Below are 27,541 nucleotides of genomic sequence, written 5' to 3' on the forward strand. Positions count from 1 at the left end.
GCGCGGTTCCAGTGCCCCTGGCTGAAGGTCGTCCTGTGGCTGGTCTTGGGCTTTACGGTGGCTTCCTGGTTCCCTCTCCTCCCTCCGCCTCTGTCTACCGCCAGCGCCTCATTCCTCGGAGCTGCCGCTTCCTTCCAGGCAGCCCAGCCACGCTGCCGTAGAAAGTGCAGAGGTTATTGCCGCCACCTCTGCCTCCACTCAGAGAGCCACCGTGGTTGAGCTGAGGGAGAGGAAAAGGCGCGGTGACCACGGTGGCTCCCTGAGTGGAGGCAGAAGCGGTGGCAATAACCTCTGTGCTTTCTATGGCAGCGTGGCTGAGCTGGACGGAGGGAAGCGGCAGCTCCCACTCGAGGAACCCACGGCAACAGGCGACGGCTTGGTGGGAGGCGACGACGGGAGACGCAGGCGGTGGGAGGAGAGGGAACCAGGAAGCGACTGTGAAGCCCAAGACCATCCATAGGACGACACTCAGGCAGGGGCGCCGGCAACGCCCCGCCCAGCTTGAGCTTCTCGCGGCACACCTGGCCATGTCTCGCGGCACACTACTGTGCCGCGGCACACCGGTTGGGAAACGCTGCTATAGATAATGCTCTTCCCAATTAATTTTTATTCATTGTGTACACACTACATTTTCCTTTGGTTTATATCAGATAAAGGCAAACCATGAACCAATTACTATATATCCCACAAGTCTTATTTTTATACAAACCTCTGAGATCATGCTGACTTATAATAGAGTTATAAAGTTTCAGGGTTCTTTTTCTTTGTAATTAAGAAGTAATAACATAAGTACAACCAACCCATTAATATGTCTATTTTATTCAAAAGCTCTATTCCGTCAAAATGTTCAGTAAAACTAATCTTCTAAGAATAAATTAGTGCTGATTTCCCCCCTCATTTCTCAATAGCTATTATTTTCAATTAAAAGAAAAGAAAATACATAACTCCTGCAAAGGGTATCAGTGGTCCACATTTTCAGTTTTCCACCCACAATTTAACACTTTTAAGGGAAGGATACTCATAAAAAATTCTTCTCATTTGCCTCCAATAATACCACATCTGAAGTTTGCCCAGAAAAATCCGTGAGCTACTGATTGGAAATTACATAGTTGTAGATGAGTAAGTATGTTTTAGTTCCTCAGGAGACTAGTTAACCAATGAGGGATTGTCACAAGCTAGGTTTTCAAGAGCAAGTTTAAGAATGCTTGTAATGGGAATTAAGAGCCATCAACATACACTTAAAAGAACTGGTTTGTCTGGTTTACAGATTACTTGTTGAGGTTTCAAAATAGAAAAAGAAAACAAAATGCCCTGATCTAGTTAAGTACTTAAAAATGAAAAGTAAAATAATAGCTGGTCTCAACTACTGAGGAGAAAATGTTTATATATTAATTTTAAAAATTAGGCTTAGCATTACTGTACATTATAAAATTCTGTTTTCCTCAGATAGGCAGAAATAACTTTTAAGATTTTCTGAACAGAAATATTAAATTATTTTAAAACTGCTGTTTGAAAATACTACAAATGTAGACTTGAATATATTTGACCTTATATCATCACATCCGATCAGTAACAGTTAAATTATTAATGTAAAGTGCAATAAATAAGGTGCTTTTGGCAAAATTAATTACTTGTTTTTATTTTTCTCTGAAATCACTATTTTCTCCTCATAGTTTATATGTGACCTTAGTATTTTTTTATGTATCATTTTTTTAAATTTGTAATTTTAAACAAGAAAAAATGCATACATTGAAGAAAACTCTAACAATTTATAAAGAAACAAAGATTAGTTGTGCTAAAAGATTAAAATAACCAATTTCAAAGCTAACTTGTCAATCTCCAAAAATTATATAAACCTGGATCAATTCCAAAATATGTCTAAATTGTAACTAATATGATTAATATTTCAAATAATTCTCTCTTTGCGAATTCAGGGATAACAAGTTAGAATTTTCAATAAATAAATTTTAGTGTCACTATGCAGAATGTAATAATTTGTGAAAAAGATAACTGTTAACAGCTAGTTATATATTAAAAGGCATGTCAGAGTTCAATCTTAATATGTCATTTGAGGATCCGACCACTAAAATTTAAGTGAACTTTGTGCGCTTGATAGCTTTTATAGTTAGTTGTACAGTTCTGCAAAAGTCATTGATTGCTAAATCTGGGATTCCATTGAAATTCTGCTTAATGTTGCCAGAGATCTGTCATATGGCAGCTCCAATGGACTGGAAATTTTGACTGATTCTCCGGAAACTTCAGAATGAATAATTAAAGCATCAGCACTAAATGATCTGATTCTGATTCCTGAGGAGCAGGATGAAGAGGAGGAAGAGGAAGAAGAGGAGGAGGAGATTTCTGGTTCTCCATTTGTTGTCTTATCACAACTTGTATATTCTAGTTCCTTTTTATCCAAATGCTTGGCACTATAATAAGGAGCGTAAACCTCAGTGGTTTCTTCAAATTGCAGGCAATTGACTTTATAGTATTTTTTCTTCAGTTGCAGAACATCATTGAATCTGTGTCCCCAGAGGATTTCTCTAGGTACATAGGAACTCCTTGACTGATGTGATGTTCCTGTTGAATCTCCAGTGTAAACAAATGTAACCAGGATCTCAAAATTGTCCTTAGCCAGAGTTTTCCTGTCAAAATCGTACAGTGGGCTATCCTGGTTAATTTCATGGACAATGGTCACTGGAGTGGCAAGAATGATCTGATCATTTAGGAGTTTTAAGTCTTTGTACTCCAATATCATCCTGCCCACCCTGTCTTCCACATACCTTAAGAGCTGAGCTCTTACCGTTCCTTCTACCATATGATTAGGTCGAAAATCACCTATCCGCCACATCAGACAGAGTTTACCATCCCGTAAGCCTACTGTTGCATAGTAGCTAAAGCGGATGGTCTGAGCTCGCTTTCGGGCAGTGGCCATTTTTGCTAAGGCAGCTCCAATAATGAATGTGTCAATGATGCAGCCTAACACAGATTGTAGGACAACTGTCAGAATTGCTGCAGAACACGCATCAGTCACACAGCGAGATCCATAGCCTATGGTGGTTTGGGTTTCCAGAGAAAATAAGAAGGCCCCTGTGAAACTATTGACATTGTCCACACAGGGTGTGACTTCCTCTTCTGGCAATAAGTCTCCATGGTGGAGTGCAATGAGCCAAAACACTAAGCCAAACAATAACCAGGATAGGATGTAAGATAAGGAAAAGATCACAAACATATGGCGCCACTTGATATCTACCAGTGTGGTGAAAATATCAGTCACGTAGCTCTCCCATTCCCCAAATATATGTTTGAAGTAAACATTGCAACTTCCATCTTTCTGAAGGAATCGCTTTTGCATTCTTTTAATCCCCACTGATGTAGTTTCCTGGTAACTCTGTGAATGTTTGAGTTTATTTGCTTCCATGCTGATCAGTTTGTCGGTGTACTCCGCCATGCTTTGAGTCGGTATTGTAAAATTCGTTTAGGAGACACGTTCATTCATCTGTTGATCTGTCCTTCTCTCTTCATTTATAACCTGACAGGGAAGAAAACAAAAAGCAAATTTAAGTTGGACCCCAGTTAAATTTTGAAGCCATATGTGGAATCCTTATTAACTTAAATGGGATATTGAAACAATACATTGTTTCTATGTTGCACCCTTAACTCAATATACAATTTTCAATGGAACACCCTTTTCTAGTGATAGTGATTCTTTCAATTTCTGTCCATCTTGATCTTATTTGATCTTATCTTTAACTTCATACATTAAGTGACTGAGATGCTGAGTCAGTACTCATGGTCAAAGTATCCTTCAACCTGTTTTTGACAACAATTCTGTGGATACAATCAGGTCATTTCCCTTGGCAACTGTATGGTCTTCTCTGGAATGTGTTTCCAACTTCCCAATCTACTATTTCCTAGAGATTTCAGGTGTTAATGTCCAAAGATCCCTCCCAATGAGAAACATATGGAGAGTGCTCTAGACAGCAAAATTTTTCCATTGTAGCCTCAAGGTGATCGACTTGGCTTTCCCTATATCTTCACCTTTTGCAAAGTAGTAAAAAACAATAATTTTAATGTACCTTTAGACCAAATTATTTGATCTAAATATACATATAAATGGCATCCACCATTTATATGTATAAACGTCATGATTTTTACAATTCCAGTGGGGTTTTATCCATGTTTTGTTGTTCATCTTCTGGATGCTCAATTGGTTGGGAAGTTTGCAAATATTGTAAAATAAATAGATATAAAATAGGTCCAACCTAGCTTCCCTTCTAAACCTAAAAAAGTTCATACAGGTGCTGCCACCTACTGAGATGTATTTTATTTCAGTTCATGTTTTTGGCACCTCTAATGAAAATCTCTAAGTCTCTCATAAAAGTATTGGATTCCTCACCCTACAAATACCTATGAAGCAAAAAGAACCTATTGTTTAAATTTTAAAATCAATGCACATATGCTTATTTCTGACAATAGTGTGACTGCTTTCTTTATGTGGCTGTTCATTCAAAATTAATTTATGGTTTCGCTTGATTTCTGCCTTTGGTAATAGAAGACTCATATGAGGAACTCTTGGGTTTATATTAAGTCTTAACATCTAGATGACAAGAAAAGGTATCCTTGACACTTAAAAAAATGAGTGTGAGCCATTGTACTAAGTGCAATCTGATTGCTAAAATACATACCAAAAAACAAATTAAGTTACTATAGTTTTTCCAATTTCTCTGTTCACAAATACAATAGGAAATGTTGAGAAGATGATGGTGCATAATTTCCATGTTTTTCCCGCTTAGACATTAAGTTTACATTTGTAGAGAATTTTGTTGCTTGTTAACTGGTTGTATAACTTGTAGTCTGAAGTAGTATAATCAGTTCTGTTACTTCAGCCCTGTATCTTTTTAGTATCATTTATTTGCTGTGCTACTTTACCTTTACTTTACTTTATTTTTTAGTAGCAAGAGAAAGTTCCCTATCTGCCATAAGAATTCATCTGGTGAGAATGATGGAAACTTGAGCTCAAAACAGTTGTTATACATAAACTTTCCTACTTCAGTGATACATTTGTAATTTTTTTTCCTCCTTGCCCCACCCCCACCAACCTCCCTCTGTATTGTGTTTCTTACACACATAACTTTTACAAGCAGAGATTACCAATTTAGAGTTACCAAAAAGGTTAGTAAAATAATGAATGCTTCCCCACACTCCAGCTTTTTATTGTGAAATATTTGCCTCACGGAGTGTAGTCCATTTCATTCAGGATGTGTTAAAGATCAAGAATTCCTTAGCCATATGAACAATAATGTCAGCTGCGCGAATACACTTTTCCAAAACACTTAAAAATCTAGCATACTTTCCTTTTCTTTTCCGGGACGAAAACGAATGTGACATATGGTGACATATCCTCAGAATGTGGCCTTCATTAAAACAATAACAACAACATAACATTCATGGTTCCAAAAATACTTCTGGAATGCAGTTATTGGAAATATTCATAGGCTTGATGTAGCTGCGGCTTTACGCACCCCTTCCCACTTTCATTTCTTGTGTTTTCAAGAGCTATCTCATATAAATAAGAATGTGATTTGTATTGTATAACTGAAAGTCTTCTCAGTAGCTAGAATGCAACATTTCTCACAGAGGAAAACAACTAGGAGATGTATTTTGAGGAGATAGGCCAACTCTGGCATCTGGAAAGAGATCCATTCCATAAAGCCAGTTCTTCAGCACCTGTCTTCTGGGTAGACATCATTATCTTATCTGCAGCACTGACAAAGTTGTTGAAAATGAAATATAGTGCCAATAATAAAATTCTTTGACTTGGAAACTGCTCATCATTTCAGCCACCCAAATTGTAGACTTCAGAAGGACTTTGTGTGAAAGTAGTCCCCAATTTCTGTCTAGCCTCCTAGTCCCTGTTCAGAGTTCCCTGACAGGCACTTACAACCAGTAATGGGCAGCCAAATTTTTTACTGCCACACTGTGGGTGTGGCTTATTTTGTGGGTGTGGCTTGCTGGCCATGTGATCAAGGGGGAGTGGTTTGAATGATGATCATCATTCAAGTGAACTGTTAAGTCCTCGACTTACAACCTTACCAGTGTCGCTCGCTGGGGTGACACTTTGCTTCGCGTTTCCCGTGCTCTCCTTCCTGGGTCACCCCGCCACCTCAGGCTGGGTAGCTAGGCAAACAGGTGCTGCCAGAAGCATAAATGCTGCCAGCGCCGCTTCCACCCACGCCTTCTGCTTGCACCTCAGGTGGGAGGTGGCCACGTGAGGCTGGAGGGGAGCCAGGCAGGAGAGAGAAAAGCTCATCCGAGGCCAGGAAGGAGGAAAGAGGAAAAAAGCAAGGAGCACAGACGCAGCAGCAGCAGGGAAAAAAAGTAGAGCTGAGCCGAGACCAGTAATCCAGGAAGTGACAGCCGCTGATCAGCTGGAGCTGTGCACGCATCTTCATTTTCGCTGGTGGAACTGCGTTCCACTCCATCCTGCCTGCTGCCCATTCCTGCTTACAACCCAGATTCAAAGTTCTGCTGGTTGGTCTTGTGACCACATTTTGGGCAGTCTGTAACTGGAGTGCATTTATGACCATCATGAGCTATGACCATGATAGGTAGTTTGTAACTCAAATACTACCTGAGAATTATAGTATCCACTCACATCTCTCTCCTCGATGAACTCAAGCATGTGAAAGATGGTAAAACATCTTTCTGTATCTTTATTATGTACCCTAATGAGAGACAGGAAAAATAATTTGAAATGTGAGCAGCCAACAGAGTATTGTCATGGAGACATCTTATCTAAAGCAGGGGTATTTTCTGGCTGGGGAATTCTGGGAGTTGAAGTCCTCCATGTTTAAAGTTGCCAAGGTTGGAGACATCTGATCTAAAGGATGATAAGCCCCTTGTCATCTGCTTCCAGAAACTGATGGAATCTAAATGATGGCAGAATACTCTGGGTAAGGCTGGCTCCTGACTCCCAAGCAAGATATCAGAGAATCCAGTTGAAACTCTATTTCTTCTATGAGAAGATGGGAAGATACCACTCTTTGGCCAATCAGGACTAAATCTATATTTTAATTTTTTGCCCCTCTGTCTACCTTCCCCCTCTTTAGATGGACAAAATTCAGATTCTGCGTGCTGCTCCCTTACAGATCTATAAATGACATATAATCCTGGCCCAACATAATCCAGCCAGGCTTGTATAGAAATGGGAGGGACTTGGAGGCTAGCTCCACCCCAAGATAAAAAGGCATATCAGGTAGGTCCAATGCCCATTCTCCATGGTGGGTGGAGCTAGCCTGCAAGATGGGACATACCAAAGTAGTCACCAGGAGTCGGAGGGTCAATTAATCTGGATGATACTTTCTCCATCTCTTGCCACTTGGTTCAGAACCCTCCTCTCAAAGGCTGCCGCCTCCAAGGTGAAAGTGTCCATTTTGTAATGACAGACAAAGGAAATCAGCTAGGGTAGACCATGCAGCAGTGGTGGCCACACTGTGAGTCGAATGTGCTGTTTTTCCTAAGGGCCAAGGTAGGGCCAATTGTTGACATATGAATCCATTGGCCCATCATGTATGAAGAAGCCTTACGTCCCATGGAGGTGGGTTGGAATGAGACCTCAGTCTTGTGGCTTGAAGAGGTCCATGTCAGAATTATTTTGAATTTGCTTTGGAAATGTGGTGGATACAAACCAATGCGAAGTCTGAGCCAAGGCCCTGATGCCTGCCTCGATCCCCCTTTTTATAGCCTCATTTATTCTGTCCTGCACCTCCTAACTCTCGAGCTTGTCTTCAGGGGGTTCCCATGAGAAATGTCATCAATGGCATCCCTGTCAGGTGACCCCACACACACACATCAGTGTCCCCTAGTTCCAGGTCCATGTTATCCAGTGACATGAAATTCAAAGCTTGTGTAGATGGGTTGCGAGAGAGCTGCGAGGAAGCCATGCTGTCCTGTTCCTTATCAGGGAGTCCAGGCTGGGCCTAAACTCCAGAAGGCTGACTAGATTTGGACGTATTCTTATCCCTTTGACTGGGTGTTTTTTGGGTAGGCCTAGCCTGCTTGAGCTTGTCAACTTGAGTTGAGGCCTTGGCCCTCAGGGGGATTGATCCCTCTCCAATTAGGATTAAGGTTGCATAGGCCTGGGAATCCGCCTCCTCTGGGGCTGGCCTGTTGGACTTGGCCCTGAAACTTGCTACCTACCTGGGGCCTCTCTCCGCCTAAATCAGCCGTTCCACCATAATCCCACTCAAAAAAGTCCCTGGGGTTGCCTGAGGTGAAGGGAGGTGATCTAGGGCTGCGGGCCTAGGTAGTTGCTTGTTCATCACATGTTCTTACTCAAAAAGAGAGCCAGCTGGGATGAGTCTCACATGCCTTCCATGTGGCTTCACTGGAGGATGGCTGCTGGGAGTGCCAGAAGTCAGATAAAGGCTAGTAGGGGCTGAGGGCTTCTGTCAGGGCAAAGGGAAGAACAGCAACTATGGGAAAAGCAGGGATGATAATCTGACTGTAAATCCTTTGCAAAGTCATTTATCTGGGAGCCCTGCCACTGCATTTGCCGATAATAGTATTGCCGAGCTAGCGCTTGAGGCATGAGCCTTCACCATTGAGGAGAGGAGCGGGAGCGGCTTGCTGATCTTCTTTCTGCTGTAATTTTCTCCACTCGGCTTCTATTCCCCTGTCGTGTGAGCTGCCAGTTCCTATTCTGAAGATTCAAGCCCCATGATCAGGCAGACTCACAGATGCCTTCACAGCCAGGATCCGTTTCAATGTTTATTGAAACGGATGTCCAAGTGCTGCCTCTATGTTGGTTGAGGCAGGCAGGATTCTCTTGATTACCACTTGTTGGGGGTTAAGGGAAAGGAAGAGTCTTGCCTTCTCTTTCTGCTCAAGATCCCCATGGACAATTCGTGGACCACTGGACTTGATGGGCTTTGGCCTGATTCAGCATGGTTCTTCTTATGTTCTTATGTTCTTAAGAGCACAGGCTCAAAGGTGAATTCCTGCTGGCTGGAGGCACGGTGTGTGGTTGGGCTGAAGCACATAGCTGCCCTCGACCCAGGCAGCAGCTACCAGCAGCACTAAGAAGGACCTCAACCCAGGCAGGGATGAAATTGAGTGCTGGGGAGGATTTATTTAAGATGAAGTGCCAAGCAGTCTCCACAGAAACTGCGGAGTAGTTTCCAAGGATGGGAGCAAATGCCCCAAGGACTGAATCTAAAGAGGGGGAAGGTAGGTAGTGGGGTGAAAATTTAAAATACAGATTCAGTCCTGATTGGCCAAAGGATGGTGTCTTACCATCCTTGGAGGCTAGCTCCAGCCACCATGGAGAAAAGGCTGTTTTCTACATAGCTGTTATTTGTACAAGCAAGTACATGTTTGTCATATCAAATGGGGTATTAGCTACTCAGTAAAAAGAGTAAAAAGCACACCTTATAAAGTTTGTGGCTTTTGTTGTCCATCCTATAATGCTCAGTTTATGAGACAAATACTGTACAAGTCGAGTTTGGACTCTTACTAAAGGAAGGCAAATATTCTTTCATAAGATATGAGAAACTTGGTGGAGTGACTCCTGTGAATAAAGAATATTAATTGAAGAATTCATTTTGTTCAAAGGGAGCTGTAGTAGGGGGGAAAGAAGGTGTTCTCTTCACTAAAACTCTCCCCACCAGTTCAATAATTCAAAGGAACAAACTTAGTGACGATGTAGATAATATCCAAGTTAGTTTCAGTTTTTTATGGCTGCCCATCTTAGAGCACTGGGTGGTTCACAATAACAAAAATTAGTAAAGGAGGGCATGCAAACTATTGTTTGTTCAACCCTGGAATACATGTGAATAATATTTTCCAAAAGTAAACAGAAGATCTTTCAAAAGAACATGATGTATCACTGATGGGGAACTTTAATTACTTTGCCATCTGTGAGAGATAAACTCTGTTAAATGGGAAATTCCTGACTTGTCTTACTGACAACTTTCTTCTTCAGAGGCTTGAGGAAGGCACAAGAAGCTTGATATTAACCTGTATGGAACAAGTATTATGTATTTACTCTAAATGAGTTTAAAAACTCAAGGGTCAGGTGAATTGAGACCTAGGGTTCTTAAGATTGCTGTTGAGTTGAATTCCAGCATATTAGACATAGATGGTTCTGGTATTTTAGATGGAAACAAAAATAAATAAAATAAATATTTCCTATCTCCCCATTTCCCTATATAATGGCTCTTAATCTTCTGGTCCAACTCTGCTGTCAATGTAATACATGTCCTGTCCTATTTTTATGCAATACAGTATATACGATATGTGAAACAATACTAACATCTCCATACAACTGTCATGTGGCGTATCCCAACATTTTTCACCTTCGTTAAGCCAGGGCATCCGGCCCATGGGCTGAGAGTTTAACACCCCTGGTATACAACACAGCACTAAGGTCCAGAACACAATCATTCAAGACTAATCTGTGAGGCAGTCCTCAGGAAGCTGAATCACTGCCACACCATGTCCCCAATTCAAACTCACAAAGGTGGCCAGGAATATATGGGCAGTAGAACCAAAAGTTACCGAGAGATTTAAAAACAAGTATCAATAGAGCCATATCCCCTTTGTTTCTCTTCAACAAGTGGTTATCTATCACGGTGAAAATGACTGCCAGTGCACGAGAATGAGGCTACAACCTAGACTGAGATAATAAATCTCCTCCAAGAACATGTGCAGCTGATACAGGTTTGACCTCCCAAAATAGGGGTATTTCTATTTGGACAATAGTTGACTATGTTGGTGTGGCTTCTTGACCTTTCAACTAAGTGTAAGAAATGACTCTGTCTAAATCTAATTGTAGATATTCCATAGTTTATTTAAGGCAAGGAATGTCAATGAATGATGTAACAATATAGTCAATGTTGTCTAAATCTACTCAGCTAACATAAGTTAAGACAACATACAATAAGCTAGGCAGTCGCAATCATCTTTCCTCCATTCTCAGACCTCACAAATTAGATAATTGTATTTAAGTAATTGCATCAGATGAGACACTTCAGTGTGATTTTTCTCACAATGTATGGCTGTTGGCATAAAGACAAGTGATTTTTATCTTCAAAATGTCTTCTGAAGTAGTTTATAAACCAGAGGTGGGTTCCTCCTGGTTCGGACCAGTTCGCCTGAACTCGTAGCAACCTGCTGGTGATGGAACGAATAAGTCATGGAACCAGTTTGGTCGCTGCTGGTCCATGGGGCTCTGCCATCTTTTTCTTGAACTTTTTTTCAATTATTTTTTCTTCTTCTGAGCATGTGTAGAAGCTGCGTTTCCAGCACTATACTTGCAGTTGCCATCTTGTTTTCAGGTTTTTTTTCCTCATATTTTTCATCACTGCAAGGTGTGCCCACGTGGCATGGGAGGAAGTGAACTGGCAGCAAGGTAAGTTAGAACCCATTCCTGTTATAAAATGTTGCATTTTGCTTTGCTTTGCTTTGCTTTGCTTTGCTTTGCTTTGCTTTGCTTTGCTTTGCTTTGCTTTGCTTTGCTTTGCTTTGCTTTGCTTTGCTTCGCTTCGCTTCGCTTCGCTTTGTTGAATGCAGGAAAGATTGAGAGTAGCATGCAATGTACTGCTACCTCATGTCTAGTTAACTTCAAAATAAGTCTTATACTCTTTGAAAAGCCTCATTCAGGCTCCGAAAAACCTTTAAAAAGCCATTGCTTGCTTTTTGGAGTTGACTCATTGAAGTTAATATGACTCTTAAAGCAACCACAACTATTTTTCAGGCTCATATGTAAGATCATAAAAAAGACAGGTTGCTTTAATAAATAACATAAACGCTGTGCTTGCACAAGTTCTGAAACAATTCTTCCTAATAATTTTCAGAGTATGAAAAGTGTTACTCTATTTTTTTAGCCAGGGTGGCACAGTGGTCAGATTATAGTACTGCAGGCTACTGGTACTTCTGCTGACTGCTGATTGCCAGCAGTTTGGCAGTTCAAGTCCCACCCTTCCATCCTTCCAAGGTTGGTAAAATGAGAACCCAGATTGTTGGGGACAATAGTCTGACTCTATTGTCAGTCAGTAAGTAAAACTGCTTAAAGAGGGCTTTATTAACAGGGGGGTTTTTTCAGGTGGTTTATTTAGATACCAGTATGACTAGTTTAATTCTTTTAAGAGTAAATCCACCTTTCCTCTTCTAATAAATACAGAATTTTGAAACTTTTGATGCTGTTCATCCCATTCATGTTCTTAACGCTTGTCAGAAAACACTATTTGATTAGTGCAAAGACAGCCTTAAAGTACTGGGTGTCAATTTTTAATGTTTAGTTCTGTCATTGGGATAATATTTAGTATAACATTTATTTGGGAAAGATTGGAGGCTGAAGAATTAAAGGATTTCCTTGTGTTTTTTTCTCCATCTTGCATTGTTTAATAAATTATCTTTGATTCTTGCTGTAAACTATCTTAACAGAGCAATGAAATATGCTCTGAAGTTTTTCAGTTAATTCCCAATTTAATGACTATAGGTAAAAAAAAGAGCTCATGATATTTGTTCTTTAAAACCACTGATTATGTACATACTACAATATATATGTGTGATGGCAGACCTATAGCACTTGTGCCACAAGTGGCTTGGAAAACCATATTGGTGGGGAGGTGAGCTCATGTCCAAGATGGGAAACAGGCCCTTTCTGGTTCCCGGAGGACCTCCAGGGCAGTGGGGAAGGCCATTTCCCCCCTCGCCAGGCTCCTAGAAAGGTTATGAAGCCTGGCGAGAGAGAAAAAGTGTGTGCCTTTGCATGCCAAAATTGGGAGGCATGCAAACGTGTGGGTGGTGCATGAAATTATAAATGTGGGCACGCAACACCCCCCCCCCCCCATCCTCTCCCCCTTTTGACACACAAACCAAAAAAAGGTTTGTCATCATTGGTATATACATTGTATTTTTTCCCATACAATATAGATAGGAGATTGATTCTTCACGCAGTTGTATTTACCGAATAGATAACTAATTTATGAAGATAATGGCAGAAGTGCCATTATAGTCAGCCATCGATAATAAGAGTTAGGAAAATGCATTACAAAGTATCTCAGCTTTAGGCAACTCTTAACCATCTTCCATAAAAACTATCTGAAGAAAGGAAATTGAAAAGAGGGCATGATGATCTTAAAGAAAGGAAAAAATGAATTTGTGAGGTTCCTCACAAGCAAATGTCCTTGAAATATCAGCCTTAAAGGAATGCAGTCTCCACCCTTATCTAAAGATTCTTTTGCAAATGTGTTCCATCTTCACAACTTCCCCTGTTAATGTTGCTTTGGCTAAGCTTTTTATCAACAACGTTTCTCTTCATGCTTAATCTTAATTTTCCTTCCTGGAAGGCCACTGTTTCCTTCTGCTGTTAATTGTCTTGGAATATAGCGTTGCATTCAGTTTTGGCATTTTTTCTATGGACACTGATGCTCATACAAGTTGGAAAGCTGCAACCAGAGAAGCCGTCAATAAACTAATCAAATAATAACCATTTGAACCATCTGACTTTCATCTGACTATGAATGGAAACAATCTTCTAGTTACAGCATTGTCATCACTTAAGAACATGGTGGCTCCAAATATTTCAACACCCATCTCTCTCTCTCTCTCTCTCTCTCTCTCTCTCTCCCCCCCACCCACCCCTTTGTTTCCCCCTTATTTCTTTACTTAAAATAAACCTTGCTCCAAACATTTTTGTAGAGTGCATATTGTGTATTCCTGGAAAATCCAACTTCTAACACTGCCGGGGGAGGGGGGGATATCTGCCTGCTTATTAAGTATATACCATACCAACATATAAAAGCTTCTGTTTCGCCCTATAGTTATCCTTTTTATGAATGAAAATATTCATAGTTTGGCATAATTTTCAACTAGGGAAAGAGATCCAACTTTTTCAGCATATTATCTTTCTCAGCTTCGTGATATTTCATTTCCAGTGCCTATAATATACTGTCCTATAATATACTGTCTGTGGTTATATTATGGAATTCCATGGGTAACACTACACAGGCTCTTTCCTAATATTTAGACCAGTGCCCTTTTCCTTGTAATTAGAACATGAGTAGCTATTTTCCTTGAGTTTTCTGCTTTGATCTGAAGTTCTTTTTCATGGGAAATCTGGGCAGGCATCTGAATCCCATCAGTTTACAAAATTTGACAAATTTTAGGAAAACCTAAAGCAGCCTTTCTCGTTTTACGCCATTTTAATATGTATCCAGGTACCCTCCAGATGAATATCACCACAGTATACATTAAAGATACGGGAGCACAAACACTGTTACATTGACAAATTTGTAGAAAATACTGGTGGTTTTCCCTGGCTCTCATCATGTGCTTACAAAGATCTACCTTATAGGTTTTCCTTTCCATCCATGAAAACACCTTAGTGTGGGGAATTCCAGCATAAGATGGATAGAGAGAAGGAAATGAGAATAAAATAACAGTCACAATAGTAGGAGATCTACGAGTCTACGGAGAGGGGCGGCATACAAATCCAATAAATAAATAAATAAATAAATCTCAGAAAATGTCTTATTAGAAAACTTCTTCCTCCTCTCTTCATTGCAAAGCCTTTGTCTAATTTTCCTTGCTTTAAAAAGAGATCAATGTACACTAGTGGAATTTTAGAAGCATTGATAGTTGGCTTTTATATTTGTTAGTAGGAGCAACATGACACTTGGATCATAGCCTCAATGCCATGTGATGTCATTATGAAATTATTTAAAAAAATTGACAGACAGATATAAACAGCTCTGCGTGAAAGGCCATTCTAAAAGTCTTGAATATCATGCAAAGGTGTTGTTATCCACAGTGGAACATCTTGCAATGACATTTAATCCATCCAACTGAAACCCGATCCTATAGAAGGAACAGCAGGAGTAGAAAGTGGTATTTGGCCATGGAGAGATGTACTTTGAAAGGTTCCTTCAGGGAATAGATTCAAGATCACTGTAGGGTCGTTGCTTTCACCTGACTGGGCTTACTGAATTAGATAAAGTATGAACACTATATTATCCGATTGTATTTAACAATAAAAGTTGACTTTTATTATATGGTAATGGCTGCAAGAATTCTGTATGCATTTTATTAGAAAAGACCTCAATCTAGGAAGTCCGTAAAGGGGGCATGCATCAGCGCATAAGCGTGTCTACCATTCCTTTCCTGCTCTCCCCATTTATTTATATTCATTTCTCTTGTTCATGTAGATGTTCATATTCACATCTGCTATCTTGTACATGTTCGACAAACAAATAAAATATTTTTGCTATTTTATACAAATAAAACCATCTTGATTATTCAACAGAGTTCCCTGTAAATTTTTTTTAGGATAGAATAGAATAGAATTATTGTATTGGCCAAGTGTGATTGGACACACAAGGAATTTGTCTTGGTGCATTAGTTCTCAGTACATAAAAGAAGTTCTCAGTTCTTACATAAAAGAAAATATAGATTTGTCAAGAATCATGTGGTACAACACTTAATGATTGTCATAGGGGTCAAATAAGGAATGAAGAAACAATCAATATTAATAAAAATCTTAAGGATACAAGCAGCAAGTTACAGTCATAAGTGGGAGGAAATGGGTGATAGGAATGATGAGGAAAAACTAGTAGTAATAGTAGTGCAGACTTAGTAAACATTTTGATAGTGTTGAGGGAATTATTTGTTTAGCAGAGTGATGGTGTTCAGGAAAAACTGTTCTTGTGTTTTATTCTATTTTATTCTATTCTTAAACTGACACCCCCCCCCCCCTTCTCTTTGACTTTCTATGCTTATGATCCTTTCCCATGGTATTGGTGTATTTTGATCTGACTTTATGGTTAGGATGACATCACTGGAAAAACCACAGATATTCCGTTTCTTTAGACTGCTTTTTCAGTATTAGTTGGGTCAATCCACTGGGATTGTGATGTAGTTTTCACTAGTAAGTAAAGATATTTATCCAGAGATTAGATTTAAGTTTACTAACTCCTGCTTTCCACTGAAGTACTGCCTTTGGAATACAGCGGGTTGATTTTAAGCAAAAGAGTGCTTGGTTAACTTAGTTCAAATTGCTGGAAAGATTGTAGATACTTTAAAAAGACATGGTAAATTAATATTATACATGTACTTTAAACTAAGAGATGAACTCTAAAATTCAGTTTTGGATTCAACATAATTCTATAAATAATATTCTGAGAATAGGTTCCACTTAAAATTAAATTTTATTTTTTGCATGCAAAGTTATTATGTGGGAGGCATAATTTAATTAGTCATTCTTCTGCAGAGGGAATCAGAGATTTACCTGTAACTGCTTGTGATCAAATAATTGTAAGCACCACCTTAATCGAACCAGCCAGCTATCTTCCAGGCTGTTGATAAGAAAAAGATAAGAAAAATTGATGTGAAATATCTTATAATATCAGAATCTTCTAATGATGCATTGGAATATGTTATGGCATTTCAGATTATTTTTTATTTCATTTTATTTCAGTATTGCATTGCCTGTAGCTAATAATTCCATTTGTATCATCTATTTTTTATAATCTTTCATAGATAGTTAATAATATGGAGGAGGGGTGAGGGAAAAGAAAAAAAGAAGACAATATTTAAGCCCTATAAAACTACCTACAAAGTATATTTTTAGCAAAAGAGCCTAATAAAGTAAGGATTGGAAGTCAGTTTGAAAAACCATTTGCATTATTAGAACTATGGGATGCCTTTAGTCTAAAAAGTATGTCATCATTAAGATTCTTGTTCAGTGAATTCAGAAATCATTGTTGTTAAATGTAATATTTTAATATTTTTCCTCCTCCACCCTACTTTTCTTCCTGGTTTTTTTTTAACAAAGAAAAAGAAATTAAGGAGTCAGTTCCCATATTCAGAAATTAATGTATCTTTGCTATCCAATTCTCTGGCCATGCATTGACCATAATATTGATAGCTGAACTATACATTGTGTGAAATGTGTATGCCAAATCTCTCTTCCAGAATACCTGCTATAAACTAATCTTCCTTTCATGTTGTATCCTGTATCATTCTCAACATTCTTAATGTTCCGATTACATTTGCCACTTTTTTTTCTTCTCAGACTCATTACATAATAATATAGCATTTTATGTTGGGAAAAACTATTGATTGAGAAAGGTACAGGTAGCTGAAAAGTATGTTCACCTTGTTTTAGAGCAGAATTAACAGAAAATATAACATTTCTTTGGAAATGGGAAGAAAATAATATGATGTTTTTTTTAAATCCAAATAAAAGAAGCTTAGCAACTTGACAAATTTGCCTATCCCTGAACAAAAGGTTTTTTCCCCATCATCTTTACAAACTAATATTAAAAGGTCGACTTTTGTTGCTGCTTTTTGATTATTTTTTAAAAATAAAATGATTACATTAAAATTGTAGAGTAAAAGGCATGGGAAAATTATTGAAAATAAAGATGTTGGGGAAAAGGCATAAAATATGAAAAAATGTTTCTGTAGAAATTTTACAAAACTAAATTTTGAACTTTTCCTTCAAAATGCCAAAAGTATCTGGTGGTCTGTTGAATCAAAGAGAGAGAAAACTCTGAACAGGTGATAATTTGAAGAATCTACCTAAACTCTGCCTGTGTCAATGTTGCATATATTCAAATATAACTTTTCCATAACTTATGCACTTGGTATTCAGTTTCTGATTAATAGCTACTCTAACGAGAGAAAAAACAACCATAAAAGTCTCTGGAAAATATTAGTGTCACGTATTTCACCCAGATTTTCCTTGATCCTAGAAGTCTTTATTAACATTTATGTAACTGTTTAAGTTTTGTTTTCTCGCTCCCCCCCCCTTTTGCATGAGCATGTAATTTAGGTATTTGGTTCAGGTTAACGTTCACAGAATTTCTCAGAGATGCGTAAGCTAGTGGAATCTAAAGCTGGAATTAATATGAATCCTATTTTCCACATCTTATTACTAAAATGTCAATAGTCACCAGTTGCGTGTTTTGGAAACTCCAGCTTCAATTACTTCCTCTCAGGGCTCCCATATAAACATTTCTTTTTTCTAGTTGTCTAGAATTCAAGTTGGTTGCGGTTATGGCCTTGGGGCAAAATGCTTGTTTATCTGTAGGCATCTGAATCTGCAGAAAATCATAGTAGAAGGAAGGAAAGAATAAGAATGTTTGCCTAGACATTAATTGAAAATACTATTGCTGGGCTCTGAATCAATATCAGTTTCCTGAAATAGTAAGATGGTGTTAAGGGGCCTCAGAGAAGGTTACTCATGAGGATTTGGTAATATAAGCTACTCTGTATTTATTGAAACTCTTTATATCAAAGTTAGCACAAGGCTAACGAAATCTGACAGCTAAAGGATTCGCCTAAAAGAGGTATCGAGGCAGGACGTGGAAGAAAGTCTTTCAGCAAACACTTAAGCAAGATAATTATTTCACCATCGGTCAGATCATAGGACAAGCTCAGGCAGCCAGATCAAGGAGCTGTAGGGGAGGAGGAAGAGACAACTGCACAAGAGAGACCAAGATACCTGCTAAGAGTTTTGAAGGAGATGGGGCCAATGGAAGTTGGCAATTAATAAGACAGCTTGTAGAAAGATAGAAAATCCATAGTGTAATGTTGAAAGAGAGAGAAAAAGGTGGAAATATATCCATAATGAAGGTGTTTTGCAAAACAGGAGAAGAGCAGATTCTCTATATTTTACTCTCTGTAGGTCCAAGATTTGACCTCCTTACTGCAAATTTATACTTTCTCAGAAACAAACTCATCACTTTTTCTGTTACAGTTCCCTGTAACTTTTAAACTAATGTTATCTTTTTTTCTTTTTTTTTTGCTGGCTTCCTTCCCCAGTATTTCGGTTCCAATTATCCCATGATCTCTGTTTCTGGAGATATAATTTCATTAAAGTAAGCTCAGAGAACATCACTAATGAGATTCTGATTATACAAGTTACTCGGTGTTTATTACCAATGCCGTTACCTCTTCCAGAAAGCCTAAGGTCAAAAAATAGCAACAAGGGTAAACAACCGAGATTCTATTTGGAACTATTTCTTTCATTGTAGATTTATTCTGGTAAATGAGTCCAATTAAGATCAGTTTGATTTGATTTCTGGACAAGTATCACCTCTTGAACTACTGAGGAGCAACATGCCCCAAAGAAAGTTGAAGGGTGTTTAGTATACTAAAGAACTGTTCTTTAAATGGAAAGCTTCACTCCTTGGACAAAAGACAAAATTTCTACCCCATGGATTCTTCTCTGTAATTTGCAGTTTTGTCAATGAAACTAGGATCTCGCCAAAGTTTTGAATCTAAACAGGATGGCCTTAGTTGTTTTATAGTAGAGCATCCTATGCTCCTTTTTTTACCCTCATCATTAGTTTGCTATGTAGTGGTACTGGACCATCCTCCCATAAGGGCAAGCTGCCTGCTCTCTGCAAAGTTGAAAAAAGAATAAAACATTTATTTACATCACCTCTACAGAGCCCAGTTGTTGTTTTTTCAATACATCTATTATCATAAAGTTCCCTAGTTCACTCACCAGTTAGGTTGGCCAAGGTGGGAGAAGCACCATCAGCACAAGCTGCTTGCTACTACGACCGCTGAGGTTCACCAAAGTGGAACCAACTTGTGTCCTTAATTTCCTTATTTACATATGCACCCTATCTCCAAAAGCTACAGTACAGCTAGCCTTTCTTCTCCGCGATCTGGATTCTATGGGGTGCTAAGCAACCTTGGCTCCCACAGCTCATTGAGCATTTAGGACAAACTGGCCCTCTACAATACCACTGGCAGACATTCAGATTGGTGCTTCCGCATTAAGTATTGGATATTTCCAAAAGGGGAGGAAAAAACATAATAGGAGGGTGGAGGAGAAAGTTTGCATGCTGAACTTCAGTTAAATTCTAAATCACTGTTGTGGCTTTGCTCAATCCTTTTAACAGATTTTTTTAAATGGATTATTTTCCTGTCCCCTTGCTCCCCCTAAATTTGGTTCTCATGTTCTGGTCAAAGGGGTCTGTTTTAATTTTTGCTTGTATTTTATAATTACTTTTAAAACCTATGTATAGTTTTTTTTTTGGAAATAAAAAAATGGATTGAGTTTTAATTGACTTTGTAATTGTGTATTTGGGCAACACTTCAAGCATCAGTTGGAGAAGAGGATGTGACTTGCAAGTGTTTGAAAAGGATATAGAAATGCAGCGCGCTAAAAATATACAGCATGCCAGCCTTTTCGGAGGCAGACAATTAAAATAATCTGTGTGTATTTTCTGTGAGGCCCCCATTCTTTGTGTGACTCTCAATGGAGAATCTCAGCAGTTCCCCTGCTTCTAATTAAAAGCGTCCTTGAGTTCAAAATTTATTTTTCCACTATAAGAGAGACACGCTCAGAGCTGAGCTAAAGCAGAGGAAATAGGTTCCACTTCTAAAATGTTTGATTTCGATGAGATTGGACAAGAATAAAGGTGTCAATGAAAAACAGGACGAATCGTCTTCATTTGGGTAATATATATATATATGGCATTCTAATCTTATCATCCCTTTTTCCAGCTGGAAATATCCCTCCAAGGACATCCATCTCAGGGATATCCTCTAGGACTTATTACAAGCAGAGTTGTCGCAGGGCAGCACCACAAAGTCTTTTTTTCATTTAAGACATAGCTGGGCTGCCCAAGTGGGCTCATTACAAAGAGAAGGAGACAGGTTCAGAAATGGCCCTATTATCTCCATAAGGTCCACAAATAGCCAGCCTCCTTCATTAAGTAGAATGAAACAACTGTTTCAGACAGCAGAGTTTGATAGTATGATTATATTTATATTTTTTTCCCATAGAAATCCCAGTGGTGCGTTTCAACTTTTTAACTGCCGATTCTGTGGGTGTGGCTTAGGGGACATGGTGTGGCTTGGTAGGCGTGGCTTGATGGGCATGGCATGGAAGGATACTGTAAAATCTCCATTTCCTCCCCACTCCAGTGGAAGGTTATTGCAAAATCCCCATTCCCTCCCAATCAGCTGGGACTTGGGAGGCAAAGAATAGAACCAATCAAAGGTGGTATTTACCAGTCCTCCAAGCTACTAAAAATTTCCATTACTGGTTCTCCAAAACTGGTCAGAACCTGCTGAAACCCACCTCTGAGAGATCCTTATAAGCAATCCCACCGTAGCAAGACTTGGTCACTTTCTATCCTGGACTATCTTTAGACAATCCAACAAACAAAGCATTGTTTTGATGTAGAAAAGAAGAACTTGTGTTTACAGTGAAGTAATCTAATAAAAGATTTATGTTATTCAGTCACCAATTCACATCTGGTTCTTCACAACTCTGTGGCCCATAGCACACCAGCCCTTCCCCCACCCTACACTCTCCCCCAGACTTTCTTCAAATTCATGTTCATTGTGTTGATGACACTATCTAACCATCTCATCTTCCAATAAGTCCTCTCTCCTCATTTGGGGGCCAAAGTATTTCAGAATTGACTGATTTGATCTCCTTGCAATTCCAAGGGACTCTCAAGAATCTTCTTCCAACAACACAATTGGAAAGCATTGATCCTTTGGCAATCAGCCTTACTAGAGGAGATGTTTTTGTGGATGGGTCTGTGTGTTCCTGTGTGGAATTGACCCTTAGCTATTTGCTACTTAGCTATTACCAATCCCTACATAGATATTTGAGCCTCCTCAGACCATCATTATTTTTTTAATATGATTTGTTATTTTTTCTCCACAATTTCTATATATGCGTATATCAACGCATGTAGCTTAAAATATATCAATAATATATAAAATTATACATTTCCATCCAATCATTCCTCAATCAATATCCTACTTTATATTGCTGTTCATCGGTTTGTAATTCTTAATTTCTTTACGCTGCCCTCCCTTCATCTCTATCTCTTCCCTCTACCTTCTTTCTCCTTCTCTCTCCCTTCCTACTTTCTTCCACTCATTCTCATTCCTTCACCTTTCTGCTTTCTCTTTCTCCTTCTTTACTTTTCCCTGAATGAGTCTTATCCTGATTTATAGGGTTGAGGCAATAGGGTTTATAGGCAACAGGGTTGATATTCCTGGAGACATCTGTAATATGGTAAATGATTTAGCTTTACTAGATAAATGGTCAAAGCAATGAAAACTGCAGTTTAATGTTTCCAAATGTAAAATAATGCACTTGGGGAAAAGGAATCCTCAATCGGAGTATTGTATTGGCAGTTCTGTGTAAGCAAAAACTTCAGAAGAGAAGGATTTAGGGGTAGTGATTTCTGACAGTCTCAAAATGGGTGAGCAGTGTGGTCGGGAGGTAGAAAAAGCAATTAGGATGCTTGGCTGCATAGCTAGAGGTATAACAAGCAGGAAGAGGGAGATTGTGATCCCGCTATATAGAGCGCTGGTGAGACCACATTTGGAATACTGTGTTCAGTTCCGGAGACTTCACCTACAAAAAGATATTGACAAAATTGAATGGGTCCAAAGATGGGCTACAAGAATGGTGGAAGGTCTTAAGCATAAAACGTATCAGGAAAGACTTAATGAACTCAATCTGTATAGTCTGGAGGATAGAAGGAAAAGGGGGGACATGATCGAAACATTTAAATATGTCAAAGGGTTAAATAAGGTTCAGGAGGGAAGTGTTTTTAATAGGAAAGTGAACAGAAGAACAAGGGGACACAATCTGAAGTTAGTTGGGGGAAAGATCAAAAGCAACATGAGAAAATATTATTTTACTGAAACAGTAGTAGATCCTTGGAACAAACTTCCAGCAGACGTGGTTGGTAAATTCACAGTAACTGAATTTAAACATGCCTGGGATAAACATATATCCATCCCAAGATAAAATACAAAAAATAGTATAGGGGCAAACTAGATGGATCATGAGGTCTTTCCTGCTGTCAGTCTTCTATGTTTCTATGTTTCTATGTTTAACAAACTGATAACTTGTTCCCATACATTTTAAAACTGCTCAGACCACCTTTAGAAACTGGGCTGTGGTGTCCCCATTGACCACAATATGCTAAGATTTTATTTTTATTTTTTTTAAAATGATGCTCTAGATTTCAAAAGTCACGCAGCAATGTTAAGAGGAAAGAAAAGTGAGATTTTTCTGAATAAGGGGGCTTATGCAGACTTTCAAAGCAAAATCACTTGTGTTATCTGGCTGCATCTAAAGTAGCAACTTGCAAGCTCCTTCCATCTTGGCAGGGTGAGAAATAAAAAATAACTTTAGCTTGACACCTCAAGGGAAAAGCTCTCGCTTTTAATAGAGATTGCCTGTAGGCAAATGAAAGAAGGGAATCTCTGGGCTACATAATCAGAGGAAAAAATGGCAGGAGGTCAAGGTCTCAAACGCAGCAATTTTGTCTTGGGGGCTGCAGGAGTGTGTATGTGTTGCTGAACGTGAAATCGGTTCAGGAAACAAAGCTGCAATTGTACTCATATGGATTACATATTACTATTACATTTATCTATCTATCTATCTATCTATCTATCTATCTATCTATCGTTCATTCGTTCGTTCATTTGTTTGTTTGTTTGATTTGTATGCCGCCCCTCTCCGTAGACTCATAGTCCATTCGTGCTAAATAATTGGTATATTTACTGAATAGTTTGTTTTAAATAAGTCAATTATATCTTTCCAGATTGCTTTTCAATTATCAAGAACCACATTAAGTGGCAAATGTGGGTTTGCGGTCCTGTTTTATAGGGTTACAAATCACATGCAGTTTTTCTGGTGGGTGAGACAAAAGCATCCCTGTTACCTAGCTGGCCTTCCTTTTGTGCACCTTCTAGCTGGTTCCTGAAATACCAGTTCCTGAAATACCTTCGCAAAAATATAAAGTAATCCAATCAGTATTCTAATGATCTACAGTCTTCTATCCTTTCAGTGTTATTTCCCTGACTTCCCTTCCTGGATGTCTTGCTACTGTTCACCCAAAAGTTTCACAATGAACGCAGTGTTTTGCTTTAGTGCTTCTAACACTGTGCACGCAACACATTCTCCCAAGACCCAGAACTAAGTTTTGTTTTTGATTTCTTTGTTTTTTTGCAGCCAGGGATGAAGGATACATTTTAAAGAGAGGCTTTCACAGTGAGAGAAACCTCAACAACTTGCCCTGAACTGAGGTCACCTATCTGAGTCTCCATCAAATGCTGCTTTAAGATTTTTAAATGTATTCCCAATGGATGTTGATCCATATATTACTTCATTTTTGTTTCATTCTTTCAGCTGAACTTTAGAGAAAACCCTTTCACTAAACTCTATTACAGGTATTCCTCGACCTGCAATATTATTTTAGTGCCCCTTGAAGTTACAATAGCACTGGAAAACATGACTTATAACCAATTTTCACTCTTACACCAATTGCAACATTCCCATGGTCATGTGATCAGAATTTGGGCGCTTGGCAACTGACATGTACTCATGACAGTTGCATTGTTCTGGGATCATGTGATTGTCATTCATAACCTTTCCAGCCAGTTTCTCACAATCGTAGTCAATGGGGTGGGGGAGTACCACATACACTTAATAACCACATTATTCCCTAAACTTCAGAGATTCATTTAACAACTGTGGCAAAAAAAGGTTGTAAAATGGGACAAAACCCACTTGACATCTGCCTTGCTTAGCAACAGAAATTTTGATTTCAATTGTTGTTGTACATGGAGGAGTAGCTATATGTTTCCTTATTCAGAAAAAAATACCACGAGTCATTACCATGGGCTTTGGTAATCCTACCACATTTTTTGATTCTACTAAGCAAAAATTGGTGAATAAACCCAATCAAACATTGGCAGACTTACTCTTGAGCAAAGAGTCATATAGGATTGCCATGTTAGTAACAGGACAATCACTTTAACAAATTAACTTAATTAAATAATAATATTGGGTAAAATGTGATCCAGTCATAAAATAAAACTTTTTTCAAGCTTAGTTTAATACAAAAAGTTTAGAAAACCATACTATATCTTTCTTCTGTGCTGACATAAGAAACTCAAACCTGGATAGAAATGACCTGGGGCAAACTCATCAAGATGCTGCTTATTTATTAATATGGCTATACACTACCAAGTGACACATAACAACAAATCTCAAAGTAATGATACATAATACAATTTGTTCTATCACCCTCTCTCCAACACTCTGAAAATTAAGCATTTATTACTGTAAGAACTGAAAGGAGGAAAGTACAGAAAGAAATGTACAGGGGGAAAATCAAAGGCATCAGAGAATAAAATACTCTATCAGGTTTTTGCCCTCCAGCTGTCTAAAGCACATGGGCAAGTCATTCTGACCCACCAGTTAGATTCAGTTGCCTAAGCTGATCACATGTTTCCTTGAAAGTAAGTTCTAAATAAATAACATTGCAACATTTTAGTCATCTCATTGCTTGGGATCGGGGAGAAGTATACAGAAATGAAGTGGAACAAAATTCACCAAAAATACGAGGAGGTTTTATAACATTTTGTAGACTCATTGCAAGAAATACTGTCATGATCTCAGGTCATTTCACCTGATTAATTTATGAAAGCTTATGCTGCAATACACATTCCTCAAACTTAGGATACAAAAATGCTTCACTAACTTGAGATAGCAGCCCTTCTATGGCATGAAGAAAACGGAATTTTAGGCAATTTTGGACACTGTCAAGGAAGGAGGGAGGGAGGGAGGAAGGGAGGGAGGTTTCTTCTCCATACCATTTTGACAAGCCAGGTTATTTATGTTCTACAACATATAAAATAGTTTCACATGATAACTAAAATACAAATTTCATTCACAGTTTTAACTTTTAATCTCCAATGGCAAAATAATCCTTGTACATTAATTCAAATATTAGAATCTCATGTTTGGAATATATACAGTTATATCATAGTCTGAAATGCCATTAAATGTTTTTCATCAACTGCCATGAGTTGAAGCTGTATCCAAATTCTGAACCTATTGTCATTCCTCATTTGTAAACACACAAGCCAAATGCTTTCAAGATTTCATATTGAAGTATCGCATTCTGTTCTCTTTGATATTTGTTCATGTACAGTGTGCTCGTAATATTTTCCATGGAAAGTGATGTCAGTTGTGTTATGTCTACAGTCAATATAATGTACAATTACAAGTAATATACTGAACCTCTGTGGGTAACCCTTTTTTTAAAAAAGCAGGATAGATTTCAAACATTGTTCCCCCCCTCCTCCCACCCATGCATCCATCTATCATTTTCTTCCTTCCAGACAAAATCATAATTCTTAAAGCCTTTATATGCACTGCAAAATTATATATGTTTTAACATGATCTCACATAATAAGGAACTACAATAGGGACAAAGAAGCCATGTTTACTATGACATCTATTAGAGTACTCAGAATTGCTGAGCTACAACATTGCTGGACAGATGGATGGATTGATTGATTTTCTCCCAGAGAACTACAATATACCTCAACATCAATTGTTACTTCACAACTTCATCATGAATTGTTTTGACACTATAACAAGTTTGGTGTAAGAGTTGGCTTTTTAGTGGGGAACGGTGGGTTTAATTCTCTACTAAGTTATACTCTACTAAAATCTTCTAGTGACCTTCCAGAATCTCTTAGTCTAAATTATCACCAACAACAGGTGGGGAAATTGGTATATACAGTGCTCAGTTCTCTGCAAGAAGGACAATGTATACAATACAGTAGTCCCTCGCTATATCGCGCTTCACCCACCACGGCTTCACTTCATCGCGGGTTTTGAAGTCAGCGTTGGCACAGATACGGCGCTTAGAAGTTTGGAAGGGCAGGACAAGCCAACCAGCCCGCGGCTGGGCAAATGATGAGCGGGGCGGGGACTGAGCTCCGGCGGAGGCCCATCCCCTCGTTCAACCCGCCTCGCCAGTGCCGAGAAGGCAGTCTTTGGAGGCATGCTTAGTGGTTGGCGGCGGCGGCGGTGTGCAAAAAAGAGGCAAAAAAGACAACGTTTGGCCAAACTGCTGCAAAGAATAGCAGTGGGTCGGGAATGCTCGGGGGCGGTGATTCTTTTGCCCCCCTCCCCTTCTTTTCGTCAGGCACAGAGTAAGTAGTAGTGGGGGGGGAAAGGTTAGCCGGCCGTTGCTCGCCTCCAGGCATCCGGAGCTGGTGGGAAGGAGGAGAAATTCCCCATCGCGGATTTCACCTATCGCGGCCGGGTCTGGAACGTAACACCAGTGATAGGTGAGGGACTACTGTAGATGCAAACAATACTCTGTGCATGTTATATAGTCACTGGTTTTATAGCACGCAAATAGGGTTAATAGGCTACCAAGTCAGCTGTTCCACCCCTCATTAATTCTGGTTTGAAACAGCTTTGCTTTATATTGTTTTCAGGTCAGTCAGAGATTCATTTTGTTCCTCAAAGGCAAACATAATGAAATGAGTAGGTTGATCATACTATAAAGGCATTAAATGGGATATACAAATGAAACAGTAGAAATAACAAGAAGGGCAATAAAATCAGCCTAAAGGAGCCTTGGAATCTGTTTATTGCCATTGAGTAACTCCTGAAAAATGTTTTGAGAAACAAAACTTTCTTAGCCTTGCTAAGATACAACTGACCCTTGAG

The 27,541-nt window shown here is 38.9% G+C and overlaps 1 protein-coding gene across 10 annotated transcripts in view; it reads right to left on the reverse strand.

Moving 5' to 3' along the window:
• Positions 1-799: 799 nt before the first annotated feature.
• Positions 800-27,541, reverse strand: part of KCNJ16 (potassium inwardly rectifying channel subfamily J member 16) — a 47,444-nt gene continuing 20,702 nt past the window's right edge. For 5 of the 10 annotated variants that reach the window (XM_070740269.1, XM_070740266.1, XM_070740263.1 and 2 more), the window contains 3 exons: positions 17,958-18,104; positions 16,289-16,355; positions 800-3,529 (listed from right to left, as the gene is read on the reverse strand). In XM_070740269.1, the coding sequence (XP_070596370.1) occupies positions 2,159-3,448 (1,290 nt within the window). In that variant the 5' untranslated portion in view covers positions 3,449-3,529; positions 16,289-16,355; positions 17,958-18,104 and the 3' untranslated portion in view covers positions 800-2,158. Of the gene's footprint in view, positions 3,530-16,288; positions 16,356-17,957; positions 18,105-25,550; positions 25,691-27,541 lie in introns of those variants that run through there. The other 5 variants (XM_070740271.1, XM_070740267.1, XM_070740272.1 and 2 more) reach the window with 3 other exon arrangements.

The sequence above is a fragment of the Erythrolamprus reginae genome, chromosome 2 (assembly GCF_031021105.1).
Source record: "Erythrolamprus reginae isolate rEryReg1 chromosome 2, rEryReg1.hap1, whole genome shotgun sequence".
NCBI lineage: Eukaryota > Metazoa > Chordata > Lepidosauria > Squamata > Dipsadidae > Erythrolamprus > Erythrolamprus reginae.